General features: G+C 37.4%; 1 protein-coding gene across 2 annotated transcripts in view; it reads left to right on the top strand.

The window, feature by feature from the left end:
* The first annotated feature begins 689 nt into the window (after window positions 1-689).
* The window catches only part of LOC115213038 (FAST kinase domain-containing protein 4-like), a 29773-nt gene continuing 15908 nt past the window's right edge, over window positions 690-14554 (top strand). Inside the window, exons 1-2 of one of the 2 annotated variants that reach the window (XM_036503830.1) lie at window positions 690-776; window positions 9051-10482. In XM_036503830.1, coding sequence (XP_036359723.1) covers window positions 774-776; window positions 9051-10482 — 1435 coding nt within the window. In that variant the 5' untranslated portion in view covers window positions 690-773. Of the gene's footprint in view, window positions 777-3243; window positions 3474-9050; window positions 10483-14554 lie in introns of those variants that run through there. The other variant, XM_029781944.2, reaches the window with a different exon arrangement.

Raw genomic sequence — 14554 nt, 5'->3', positions numbered from 1 at the left:
ACCAGTGAAGTCAAAATAGTACTGGACAACTACGCTGCAGTTCTAACCATCCTACTCTATGCAGATGACATCAGCCTGCCATCTAACTGTGGAAGTGAGTGCAAGAGCTCTTGAATAGAGTTTTGATGGTTTACCAAGGTTGATCTTCAGTTAGTTACTGTAAGAACCATTCTTGGACTATCCATCTCTAATGACAAGAAGCACTGCTCTGTGTGAATGACTTCTAATACCTAGGCTCATGAATCAACTCATCAGAATAAGACCTAATAGTAAAAGAAAAGGTAGAGAGGGGATCAGAGGGTGGAATGTGTTGGCAAGGAGTTTCATGCCAATCATTTGAATGGCTTAGTGACTAATACTAATTTAATCTACATTTGGCAAGTATGGATGACAATTGTGGACACGTTTCAATCTCAATAAAAAACAAAACAAAACAAAAACGTAACTTGACTGTTATGCCACATACAGATGGGGACCCAAGTAATTTCCCTGTTTTTATTCTTTGATTTACAGGGTGTTAGCATAGACCTACTTGGTTGCCGTTGAAGCGCTATTAAGCAGTTGTTTCAACACAAACATAAACAAATATAACAGGATCTTCAATATTTCCCACATGCGCTACTGTCACTCATTTCAATGTATATCATTCATTTGAGTCAAAGACCAAGTAAACGTATAAGATTCTACAGAGTTGCTTGACCTGCTCAACCTAACACCTAGTTTTCAAACTTTTCTGTATAGTTTCCAGACTGGAAACTACACTGATAATATAAATGGTAATAACATTTTATTAGTGTCTTGAGTATCAGAATGTTGAAATATGTTCTCAGAGGCACCCAAGTTTTGATTTACAGTTGTACCTCTTTCATTTTACATGGTAATGGTATAAACGTAATATTGGAAAATTGTATTTTAGTCTTCAAAAAAATCGCAGGCTGAAGTGGATAAAAGAATTATTAAAGTTTTATTTTCTTATAGAGGAAAAATTGTTTGCTTACTTAGGAAAATTTTTGACTGAAAACTTAGAAATGATACAATGATGAATCAAGATGGAATTGGATTGAAAATGTCTAAAGTTTCAAGTAGTATGTTTCTGCATACTTTTGTGTGAAATAACTGAAGATTTATTTTATATATTTTGAAGATATTGAAGTAAAAAGATTCATTGTTTTGACCTTTATTTTAATGTAAACACCCATCACAATTTCTCGTTTTTTTTTTATAATAAGAGTTTTACAATTTCTTGAATTTAAAAAACATTTTGGATTTTTACCTTTTGACCTACAGATTTAAAAAATAATTTTTTGTAACTAAACACTTTCAAACTTCATATATTGGTAGAATGTGTCTCATAAAACATCGTTTACTCTTGGCAGTCATCATCATCATCATCATCGTTTAACGTCCGCTTTCCATGCTAGCATGGGTTGGACGATTTTGACTGAGGGCTGGCAAACCAGATGGTTGCACCAGGCTCCAATCTTGATCTGGCAGAGTTTCTACAGCTGGATGCCCTTCCTAACGCCAACCACTCCAAGAGTGTAGTGGGTGCTTTTTACGTGCCACCGGCATGGGGGCCAGTCAGGCGATACTGGCAATGACCTCGCTCGAATCCTTTTACACATGCCACCAGTAAAGGTGCCAGTAAGGCGACTTTGGTAATGATCATGCTCGAATAGTGCCCTTTTACGTGCCACTGGCACGGAAACCAGTAGGCTGCTCTGGCAACGATCACACTCAGACAGTGCTCTTGGCACCCTACTAGCATGAGCACAAGTGCCAGTAAGGTGACGCTGGTAATGATCACGCTCGAATGGTGCCCTTTAAGTGCCACTGGCATGGAAGCCGGTTAGCCGCTCTGTCAATGATCAAGCTCACTTGGTGCTCTTTTGCACCCTGCCAGCACGGATGCCAGTCATCGAATTTGATTTTGATTTTGCTTTTGATTGATTTGAAAAATCTGCAATTTGTAAGTTATTTGTTAAAGTTATCGTATTTCGGTAATTTCAACCAATCACTGACGTCTATTGAGGTGAATACAATTACTGCTGTTATTTGTCAACAAGAAGTTCCGGTGGTGTATATTTCGTTTGTCACTGTTATTTCTGACATATTTTGTTTGAGATACACGTGTGTATAATTTATTTTGTTTGTTAAATTATTTTCATTTGGTTTTAGCATTTCAGTTCATTTTGTTTATTAAAATATTTTCGTTTGCTTTTAGCATTTCAGTTTCTTTTATTTGTTAAAGTATTTTCGTTTGGTTTTAGTGTTTCAGTTTATTTTGGCTGTGGAGATGTGCATGGCGGGTTTGTTTCAGAGGAGGATGACTGCATTGGATTAAGGAGCATTGAAGAATGTAGCTTTGGAGATTCGCATTGGCGAAACTTAATAAAACTTACCGACAGCCTTCACAAAAAGAGACCTAGCCCTTTAATCTAACTCAATAAACATCTGACAAAGTGAGAATTGTTTCCGTTGAGGATACCAATGCATTTACAAATGCTTATCCAAAATCTCATTGTAAACAATATTGCGGGTTTTACTTCCAACACGGGAACAGGCAACATAAAGTTGCCCATGCGAAAAGCCGGGCTTGTCCAAATGTATTCCTGTAACTGAGAGTGTCTGTCCCTGTGATTTGTTAATTGACATTGCAAAGCAAGGCTTCACCGGAAATTGCGTCTGGCGGAACATGAAGGGAATGTTTTTTTAATGGCTTTCTGGGGTGACTGGGGAAATGAATAGATCTTCACGACCACCCTCAGTCAGGGCTAGGGTTTTAGGGTTAGGGTTTTACGGTTAGGGTTAGGGTTTTAGGGGTAGGTTTTGAGGGTAGGGTTTTAGGGTTAGGGTTTTAGGGGTAGGTTTTAGGGTTAGGGTTAGGGTTAAGGTTTTAGGGTTAGGGTTGTCATAAATAACAGTGACAAACGAAAAATACACCGTCAGAAGTTCTTGTTGACAAAGAATGGTAGTAATTTTATTCAGCTGAATACACGTCATTGATTGGTTGAAATGACTGAAATATGCCTACTTTAACGTGAAATTACTTTGTAAATATAAGTTTTTCTCAAAAATGCTAAGAGTAAAACATGTTTTATATGACACATTCTACCAGTGTCCGAAGTTTGAAAGTGTTTAGTTACAAAAAATTATTTTTTAAATCTGTACGTCAAAAGGTAAAGAATCAACATTTTAAATATATATATATATTGGAGCATATTATGAATATAAACTTCCTGATTGTAGATCCGAAGTCAGCCTACTAAGTGTTAATATATTCAAAATATTTCGTGAAGGCACTTAGACATTATTAGAAGTTTAGTGGGTTCTAAGTAGATACAGCTAACGACTCTGTGAAATAATGGTTGACAATTCTGCTCAGCTTCTGCCAATAAGTCCATACCGCAAAATGGCTGCCAAATCCGGCATGTAATATCTACGTTAGCACCTAGTTTTGATCAGTATCTTCGGTGAGTTTTTGCGATTTCTTTTTCATTGAAAATTGACATTTATATTCGTAGATATAAATTTACAGTACTTTATTTTGTCTCATCGTGCATTGTATTTTTTTATAGTTTCATAGTGCCGGTAACTGTGATTACACACCTCACCTTTACTCCTGTCAGTTGATATCCTTCATAAGACATTAATTTATAGCGAACATTTCTTTTTTGTTGGAATATAGCATTTGCACATTACTAATATAATAAATATATGTGTGTATGTATGTATGTATGTATGTATGTATGTATGTATGTATACACATACATGCGTATATATATATGTGCGTGTGTAGATAGATAGGTAGTTCACATATATGTTTATACGTCGTGTTTTCTAATAGATGCATTAAATAAAACTATATATTTTGCTATTACGTTTTTGTTTCTAATCTCCTGATCGTCATATTTCACCCAATTTCTTAAAGATGGTTTAACAGCACTTAATTTGAGGGCCTAATTGCAGTAGATTATTATTATTGTTATTTGTCATTTCTCAATGATATAGATTGCTTTGTTTCCTCCCACTAAACATCACTTTTCTATTGTCATCTTGATAAGTTCTTCAGTATTATCCTAATTTTTAACGATTTTGTTTAATCGATCGTTTTGTCTATCTTATAGTCCAGTGTATGTTTTTATTCCGATAACATTGTGTGATTTTCGGTCGGGATCAGCATATCTAGTGATTATATACACAAAGTCAGTTTAATAGAGTAGATCTGAGGTGACAAGGGTTCCAAACATGACCATCATGTCTTTTTTCACGCAGCGTACATAGGACTACTTTATCCAATGTCGTCTCGCCTCTTTTTTTAAGACGACACAGTATGCTTTAAGGGACTTTTGGCTGCTATTTCTAGCATGTTGAGCGATTACATACAAGCTCCTTTTTTTACTTATATATATATGGACATTTCATATAAACTCTAGATCTGGCTGTAATAGTCGGGCTGTTTAAGTCGTCTTTTAATCTACAGAATGGGTAGAGACCGAATTGAACTACAGCTACAGACAGAATTACTGTGATTCTCTTTCCGTCCCTTATAATTCGGTCTACCCATACCACATTCTGTTGATTAAAAGACGACTTAAACAGCCCGACTATTACAGCCAGATCTGGTGTTTATATGAAATGTCCATAATTTTGCTTATTTAAAGATTAATGATATTTATAATAACTCAATGCAGCTTTCACTTCAGATATTGTTTCTAATTTTTATTCTATGCCTCAATAAATACTTTACATTCCTTTGAATTTTGCACAACTTAATTATCTATGCAGAATGTCGGGTGATCGTTTCAGTGATTTAAAGAAAATATGTTAATGTTTATATCATTACATTTTATATGTCGTAATTATTTTGAAGTTAGATGATTTGTTCACTAAAACAAATAAGCTTTTGCGTTTATCGGTTGTTTTGAATTATCTTTGTTTAAAATCCATTCATATTCCATGTCACATATCGTTTTACGTGACCTCTTGTCATTCAGTAAAACTGCATAGCTTCAAGTTTTTAGATTAGGCTAGTTTCAAGTTAGCTATTTGGATTTTATTTGTTAATTATCAGTATTAGAATACTGTCCTTTTGTCATGAAAACACTTGAACAAGTCTCTTTTCTTATTCGAAATCCTGTCGCTGACTTTCTGCAGCACTACGTCATTTCACATGTTCAACAAGAGATAAACTTGACACTTTCGAAAGGGGAAGAAACTAAAGGTCATATGAATATATTTAATCGAATATATTACGAAAGTATCGACGAATTCTAACGTTTTAACTGAAAGCTGATAACTTACTCGGGATATTTTTTTTTACTGATTATTGGGAAGTAAATATATATATATCAAGCACATCTAAAAAAATAACCATCAGCTATTGCAGGATTTTTTTCCTTGTTGCTTTCCATCACCTGCTCCCACCTAGCGATGAGGTGTACGTCCTCCTTTGATGATGTTTAGGTTTATGATTAAAATAAGTTAATGTATTTTTGTACAGTTTTGTTTATTCCATAGTTAAAAGAAGATCAGTGTCCATTGAGTTTCCAAGTCTCTCTTTGTCTGGATAGGAAAAGCTAGATATCGTTCAAATAGTTAGTGAAAGGGGCGGGTTTTAAACACAGGTAGAGTAAAGGTTTCAAAGAAATGTGGCAGACTAAACATGATGTGCGCAATGGACCTCATATCTTTTTTTTTTTATGTTGGAGAGAGGCCTCAGTTATATGCTGTTATGCGCCAATTGGCAGGGGCAAGTTTACAATTTTAGATCCTTAATTACATAGTAGCGTTTCGTTTCTGAGAAGCCTTGCTTTTTTCATGAGAACTTGCTGACATTTAGTAGCACAAACTAGCAGGTGAAGTGTTTAGATAATCTTCATATCAAATGTTAATTTTATTTTAATTATTGTTGTTTAGCCCCAAGTAGGAGCTTATTGAGCAGATTTATGATCAAAACTATTCCAGCCATAAACGTTTTGTCGTCCTCTCATATTCAGGGAATTTAAGGCTACATTAACCAAAGTGTCATTTTCTAAGATGATAGAGTGTCAATGTAGGGAATTTGAATGTTATTTTTACCTGGTCAAATAAAAAGTCGAGAGAAATATGAGCAGTTCTGTTCTCATATAATTACAGTAGCTAAGAAATAGCGTTCTAGTTATATATGTGAGGGAGGGATGGAAATTTCAAAGCTGTGTTTCTGGGAAGTCCTGACAGGTACAGATTAAGTGTGGGGGCGTAGACATTAACAATATGCTTTTGGGAGCACAACAAACCACCTTTCATTTTGGTCGTTGTCATTTCCTTCATGAGCCTCAACAACCTGAGGTCAGATTCTACATCTTCCTGGGTCTCCCTCTTCCACGAATTCTTTCTACATTTAGTGATCAGCACTTCTTTATACATACGTATCATATGACCATATTAGTGTAGTCTTCTCTGTAGCATACTACATCTGATGACATTTTCCTTAACATGTTTTGCACTGTTGTACATGCACACTGGCACTGCACATCCAGTAGAGCATGCTAGCTTTATTTCTATTTAGTTTTTTTAGGTTTTTTTGCCTGTCTTCTACACTCACGGCTCACACTTCACTACCATATGGCATTGCTGTTTATAATTCATCATACAATCTGCCTTACATTCTGAGAGAGAGGCTTTTGTTACCAACAGAGGTAACTGCTCTGAACTTTCTCTGGCCAGTTCGTATCTTAGCAACTACACTTTCAGAACACCCTCCTTCACTGCTAATTGTCACCTAAATAACATAAATTGCCTAATACCTCTAAGGATCCTCATAGGCATTTGAGAAAAATCTGGTTTTTGTGTCTTCTTAATGTTTACATTGGATACACCATATGAAATTATTATCTACACCATTTCTATATTTCAAACTGGGCCATTTTCCTGAAAGGATAAGTGTACCATCTGTTTTCCTGTTTACTAGGGCTTTAGTCTTTTCTAAGTCAACTTTAAAACCTTTTAATTCCAGAAATTGCTTCCTCACCTGGAATTTGCTACAGCTTTAACTATAAAAACAAGTTCAACAGCATAAAAGCTCTCATGGGTAACTAGTCTTAAACTCCTCTACTATAGTCTGGAGGGCTATGATATATAGACGGGATTGAGAGCCAAACCCTGGTAAACTTCTACCTGCTCACCAAATTTTCCACTACTCATTTTTAACTCTCACCTTACTACCATCAGACTTGTGCATAGTTTGGATGGCTCTCACCAGCCATTCATACTCCTAGCTTTCATAACAACCACCAGATTTGGGAATGAGGCACCCTGTTGAAGGCTTTCTTCAGGTTGATGAAAGCCAAATACACTGGTTTATTTTTGGCTAAATACTTCTTGTGCAGTTGCCTTACTAGGAAGAGAACATTAGTGGCACTTCTCTCTAGCCCAAAACTGAACTACTTCTCACCTACTTATCCTTGGTAACTCTTTCATTAACCTAAGCCCTGGACCAGCAGTTGATACCTCTGAATTACTCTTCTCTAAGGTATCTCCTTTATCCTTGCTATTCTCCTAGATGGATTGTGGAACGACATCTTGCTCATAAGTTTTATCTTTGGTTTGATTTCTACAGCTGGATGCCCTTCTTAAGATCAGAGTGTTTGGAGTACATTTTTTTCATGGTACCTGCACTAGGGTACTTATTATGTTTTTGACAAGACTAAAGGATCCTCCCAAGTTTATACTTATCAGAGTATAATCAATGCATTAAAGAGGATATGAATGAAAGAGTGATGGATGGCAAGAAGTTGATGACAAATAGCAAGAGTGAATGATGGATGTTGATACCAAATGATTAGTGGGGTGTATAGTTAGATTGCATGGAGTATATACAAACCTGATGGGGTTCCTCAAGATGATGAGAGAGTTGGGCTATAACAGTTTCCTCATAAATTAATAACCTTATTCCATGAGCTGTTGTACTCAGTTCATTCCTCTCCATTTATTGTCAGTCCTTTATATTCATTACCAAAGTTGTACATCTTTTACTCATCCATCATATAGATAGTATGTTGTACAGTAATGATCCCCCACCTTTCTGCTATAGTCTGCTGAAGCAGAGTGGACTGGAGCTATTCAACAATAAAGTATGTTTTTCAAACCTCCCACACTTATATTTATTTACTATAAACTAAACATTATGTTATGTTCAGATTAGTTATTTTGGCAAACATCTTTCGAGATAAATGTGAACATAAAACCTTTTTCTTTTGATTAATATGTTGAAGTTTTATATTGAAAGCCCAACTAATTTTGAATGGGAGTTCATTCAGGTTTTCATTCCTGACTCAATCAAATGGAAAAATCTATTTTCAGGGTATATATATGAAGCAATGTGATGATCTAAGAGTGCACATTTTCCAGTAGTGTTTAACCCTTTAGCCTTTTAACTAGCCATATCCAGCCCAAATATTCTATGTGTTTTATGTTTAAACCAGTCAGATCTGGCCTTTCATAAATACCCTATAATGATGTGTGAGTGTGTTGCAAGAGTCAGAAGCTTGTTTACCATGTGATTGTTGGGAGTAAGCACATCATGGTAACTTTGTTAAATGTACAGTTTGGATAATTTATTATATAAAGAGATTTAGTTGTGACGCTAATGTGTCACTTATGGTGTACTCCTTGTGTTATTTTTATCATTTTTGTATTAGGATATAGTATGCGCATTAACCTTTCAGCATTTAAACTGACAATATCCAGCCCAAATATTCTAGCTATTTTATGTTGAAACTGGCCAGATCCAGCATCTTGCACCTACCTTACAATGTCAGTCTAAAAATAAATTATCACATCATTGAAATATTGAAGCTACAAGATAATGCATGATTCATTCAAAACAATGTGAATGAATAAGCATTACATTTGATAGAGTAATCTGAATGCTAAAGGGTTAATATTTTAATTTTGTTCTTAATTAATTCAAATAAACCTTCATGCTAAAATTAATTAATCTTTTTATATTTGTTTTTGTAATTGTATTTTATCAAATAGATTGTGCAAAGATCTTTTTTCTTTTCCAGTTTCAACTATTTTCTATGTTGACTATGTGGAGACAGCCATCTGCCATCCAGGCATATGCCAGGACTGCATACCAGTGTCATCGGCAACAGATTTCGGATGTTTGTAAAGCTGGAGGTTTGCTAGTGCACCCGTTTCCTCCAGAATTTCCAATGGTTGATAATACTGGAGTACATAGGTATACTACGCAGGCTTTCAAATCTAAAACTGGTTTCCGGCCTGCTGCTCACAGTAACACTGCCAATAGTAATGTTAACCACAATAGTTACCAAAGTGGACACCAAAGTTATAACAATACAAACAGAAAGACAAAACAAGCTGCAGCCAATTTGTACCTGTATGGGAAATTTAACGAGACTGATAACATAGAATTATTACTAGATCAAGTACATTTACGATCATTAACTGTTCAAGATCTACCACAGTTTCTGTCCAAGATGAATAATTTGCTACACCATCAAATTGATCTTGATGTTCTTCTGAAAGATGATCGTTTTGACAAAGTTAGTAGCACTCTGCACAATAATGTACGTGCCCTAAGCCCAAGTAGTTTGCTACAATGTCTGGAAGCTTTATTTCAGATGAGCAACAAAGATATTTATCTGATAGAATCTTTAGAAAAACAAGTACAATGGCTTCTATGGAAGATGTCCATTGGAAGTCTTATTAGAACGCTTGCTATACACAAGCAACACCAAGAGACACCATTGCGGAAGAAACTTCTCTCAGAGACACTGGGTGTTATTGAAAAGCGTTGGGTAGAGCTGTCTTGTCCCAAAGATCTGATTACCTTGATGTACATTTTAGATGACAACAGTGACCACTTATTTTCTAAAGTGGAAACAAGGGCTTTTGATTTGGTTGAGAAAATGGAAGTGAAAGAGTTGTATCGTGTGACTTACCTGCTGTCACGACGTAAACATCGTAACACACCATTGATACGTGCTTTGATTTATCATCTGAATAAAAGCTGCCTCAAGCTTAGTAATATGCATCTGGTCAACCTCCTTTATGCTTGCTGCAGCCTCAAGATCTATGATAACCATTTGCTGAATAAAATGTCCAACACTTTGGAAAAAAAGGTTCCCCATTTGGAGAGTAATGTTCTGCTATTCTCCATCTTGACGTCTTTTTCCAAACTTCGTTGGCATCATACACCAGTACTTGATGCTGTATTTAATAAGATTTTTGCTATCCAAGATCACCTTGGCCCTAAAGAAATATCACAAATTGTTATTAGCTTTTCTCATTTAGTCTACGACAATAAGGATATGGCAGCCATTTTGCCTAATTTTATGCCTCGTCTTCATACTTTCCGTGAACATGATCCAATGCAGTGGCTTGAAATTGTCTGGTGCTTGGCTGTTCTGAGACTTTGTGACCAAGAAACTGCTGCAACGGTGTTGAATTCACACTTTCTCCATCACTTAGACGGTATGTTTTAAGAATTGTTTCTTTGTGGCTCATTCCATCTCTTTAATATTAGAGATGAATACCAGTTGTGTGGCTCACTATATGCACTGCGTTTTAATGTTCATTCGGTTTCAGGTTCTCAATGTATCTACTTTTCCTTTCTATCCTTTACTTTATTGATGCTATATATAATGAATGTTCAACTTCAGGATCCATTTAAATATGTTCTACATTCTAAATGCACAGATGTGACTGTTCATTTTGCAATCACATGATTTTAGTTTTGATCTCACTGTATGTCACCTTAGATAAGTGCCTCGTATCATAACCTCAGATTGACCAATATCTTGTGAGTGAAACTTTGTAGACAGAAAGCCCATTGTTTATATATATATATATCATCATTTCACTTCTGCTTTTCACACTGGCATGAGTTGGGTGGCTTACCACAATCTGAATTAATTCTTATTTGGAGTTATTGCTCTCCTAGGCATGATCAGTGGATACATCTTGCTGGTATGTTTTCTTTTGGCATGGCTTCTCAGGTTGGAAGCACTTCCTAACACCTTTTTATAGAGTGTGCTGGGTGCATTTTATTGTGACACCCAGTAAACATGTGTTTGTTAGTTTCCACTTGGGTTTGATACCACTTAGTGATGTTTGTTTATGTATGTAACTCATAGACAAACCCCTGCAACCTTCCGAGAAAGGTTTGAGCGACCTACAATCTCATTTCTTCCTGTTGCCTTGTGAATATGTAAAGAATCAATATTCTCATCTCCTTAGTCGTGCATATGTTGAATCCCTTATGCATCATGCATTGATTAATCTATTGCCTGGTTTAATGCCATCACATGGCCACCCTTGAGTGTCTTAAGCAGAGTTTACTCTTGCAAGCATTCAGAGCAGGTCTTTAGTTTAAGGATAACTTCCTCCCAGAAGTTTAGATAACCTTGGAAAAATGTAAAGGTTCAACATTGCAACTCTTCTCTCACTGATATAGCAGTAAAAAGAAAAATTGTTTTTGATTTATAGTTGCAGGCATAGCTGTGTGGTTAAGAAGCTTTCTTCCCTACCATATAGTTTCAGATTCTGTCCTACTGTCTGGCACCTTGGGCAAGTGTCCTCTACTCCAGCGTCAGGCAAACCAAAGCCTTACGAGTGGACTTGCTAGGTGGAAACTGAAGAAGCCTGTTGTGTGTGTGTGTGTGTAATCATTATCTGTTAACGTCCATTTTCAATGCTCACATAGGTTGGACGGTTTGACAGGAGCTATCTAAGAGGCCTGCACCAAGTTTTAGATCTGTTTTGGCATGGTTATTACGGCTGTTTATTCGCACACATACACACACACACATATATCTAATATAATAAATGTGAAAACTAATTTCTGTGTGTCACATTTAGACCTCCCTCTCTCACTATTCAATGACAGTCCTACTATTCCTCATGATGGGGTGAGAGTAATAGTAGGCATAGAGACTGTGAGGGTGGTGGTGAAGACAGAGAGAAAGAGGGAGATTATGTATAACTTTGTTTAACCATGTCTCTTTGACAGAAATTCCTGTTGCCAACGTACTGAACACTATCATTTTTGTTTTTATTTTGCACACACACACATATATAAAATACACTTTAAATTGAAATAAAGTTTCCCCAAAATTAAACGTATCTAATATATGTGAATGTCAGTGTGTCATACTTTTTCAACTTTAATAAATCGTTTCTACTGGAAGCACAAAGCTTCAAATTTTGGGGGAAGGGATTAAGTCAATTACATCAACCCCAGTATGTAGCTGGTACTAATTTTATTGACTCCGGAAGAATGAAAGGCAAAGTCAACCTCGGCTGAATTTGATCTCAAAACCTAAAGACAGACAAAATACTGCTAAGCATTTCGCTCGGTGTGCTAACAATTCTGCCAGCTTGTTAGGGTTGACAACATGTACACAGAAGAATTCAAAGTAGAGGTTGGGGTCCACCAGGGTTCAGTACTCAGCCCCCTCCTATTTATCATAGTCCTCCAGGCAATTACGGAGGAATTCAAGACAGGTTGCCCCTGGGAGCTCCTCTATGCTGACGACCTTGCTCTAATTGCTGAGTCATTATCAGAACTGGAGAAGTTCCAGGTGTGGAAGGAGGGTTTAGAATCGAGGGGCCTTAGAGTCAACCTAGCTAAAACCAAAGTACTAATAAGTAGGAAGGTAGACAATCCACAAATGTCTTCAGGAAGATGGCCCTGCTCGATCTGTAGAAAAGGTGTAGGTAGAAACTCTATAAGATGTACCCAGTGTAAGCTATGGACACATAAGAGGTGCAGCAATGTCAAAGGAAGGCTATCTGGGAAGATAGTTTTTGTATGTGGCAGATGCTCGGGAGCATTAAACTCTGAAAATCTGCAGAAAACAACTTCCGTCACTTTCCAGGGGGAAAAACTAGAAGTAGTTGATAGCTTCGGTTATCTAGGTGACCAAGTCAGTAGTGGGGGTGGGTGCGTTGAAAGTGTAACTGCTAGAGTAAGAATAGCCTGGGCAAAGTTTAGGGAGCTCTTACCTCTGCTGGTGACAAAAGGCCTCTCGCTCAGAGTAAAAAGCAGACTGTATGATGCATGTGTACGAACAACCATGCTACATGGCAGTGAAACATAGGCCGTGACTGCTGAGGACATGCGTAAGCTCGCGAGGAATAAAGTCAGTATGCTCCGATGGATGTGTAATGTCAATGTGCATACTCGACAGAGTGTTAGTACCTTGAGAGAAATGTTGTACCTAAGAAGCATCAGTTGTGGTGTGCAAGAGAGACGATTGCGCTGGTATCGTCATGTGGCGAGAATGGATGAAGATAGGTGTGAAAAAGTGCTAATCCCTAGCAGTTGAGGGAACCTGTGGAAGAGGTAGACCCAGGAAAACCTGGGACGAGGTGGTGAAGCACGCCCTTCGAACTTTAGGCCTCACTGAGGAAATGACCAGCAACCGAGACCTTTGGAAATATGCTGTACGTGAGAAGACCAGGCAGGACAAGTGAGTCCAGCCCACTTATGCATGCCTTTCCTCCCTTGGACACACAAAGACCTGTTGAGGCAGGCGAAGTCGATATCGAACCTCATCCGACGACAGGCACCCATGCCAAACCCCCTTTGCTTGCGAAGACCTGTTGGGGCAAGTGAAATCGAAATCGAAATCGGAATCGAAATTGAACCAATCCTATGACTGGCACCCGGCAGATGCCAGGACCCCTGGACTGGTGGTATGTAAAAAGCACTATCTGAATCGTGGCCGAAGCCAGTGCCGCCTCGACTGGCTTCTGTGCCGGTGGCACGTAAAATGCACCAATCTGACCGTGGCCGATGCCAGCCTCGCCTGGCACCTATGCAGGTGGCACGTAAAAAGCACCCACTACACTCACGGAGTGGTTGGCGTTAGGAAGGGCATCCAGCTGTAGAAACATTGCCAGATAAGACTGGAGCCTGATGCAGCCTTCTGGCTTCCCAAATCCCCGGTCGAACCGTCCAACCCATGCTAGCATGGAGAACGGACGTTAAACGACGACGACGACGACTGTATGTATGTATGTGTGAGTGTGTGTATGTTTGTCTCCTTGTCTTGACATATGATTGTTGTAAATATGTGTTACTGCTATGCAAGCAGTGTCATTCATTTTCAGTATTCTCTGAAAGAATATCTGGCTATGGGAAAGTATTACCTTGCTTTGAAACAAGTTAGGATTAGACAGGAAGGGCATCTTACTATAGAAAACCTGCTTCAATACTTTCCATCCGACCCTTGAAAGCAAAAAAGGGTATGTTACGCTGACGATGATTTGCTTGAGGATATATTTTGAAGATTTAACTTTATTACTAATGGTTGTAACAATTTTAACAACTTTTGAATATATTTTCAGTTGTGCTTTGTATCTATTCATATGTTTGAGCTTTAATAATTGTTATTAATATATTAACCATCTTTTGACAACTTTAGTAGGCTTTGTATATTTATTTTAACTAGATCATTACTCTCACACCTGGGATAGTGTTACCACCATATAAGCAAACATCATTGACCATCATCATCATCATCATCATTATTTAACATCT

The sequence above is a fragment of the Octopus sinensis genome, linkage group LG6 (assembly GCF_006345805.1).
Source record: "Octopus sinensis linkage group LG6, ASM634580v1, whole genome shotgun sequence".
Lineage (NCBI taxonomy): Eukaryota > Metazoa > Mollusca > Cephalopoda > Octopoda > Octopodidae > Octopus > Octopus sinensis.
The sequence above is the reverse complement of the archived record's forward strand: the minus strand, read 5'-3'. Positions and strand labels throughout refer to the sequence as shown.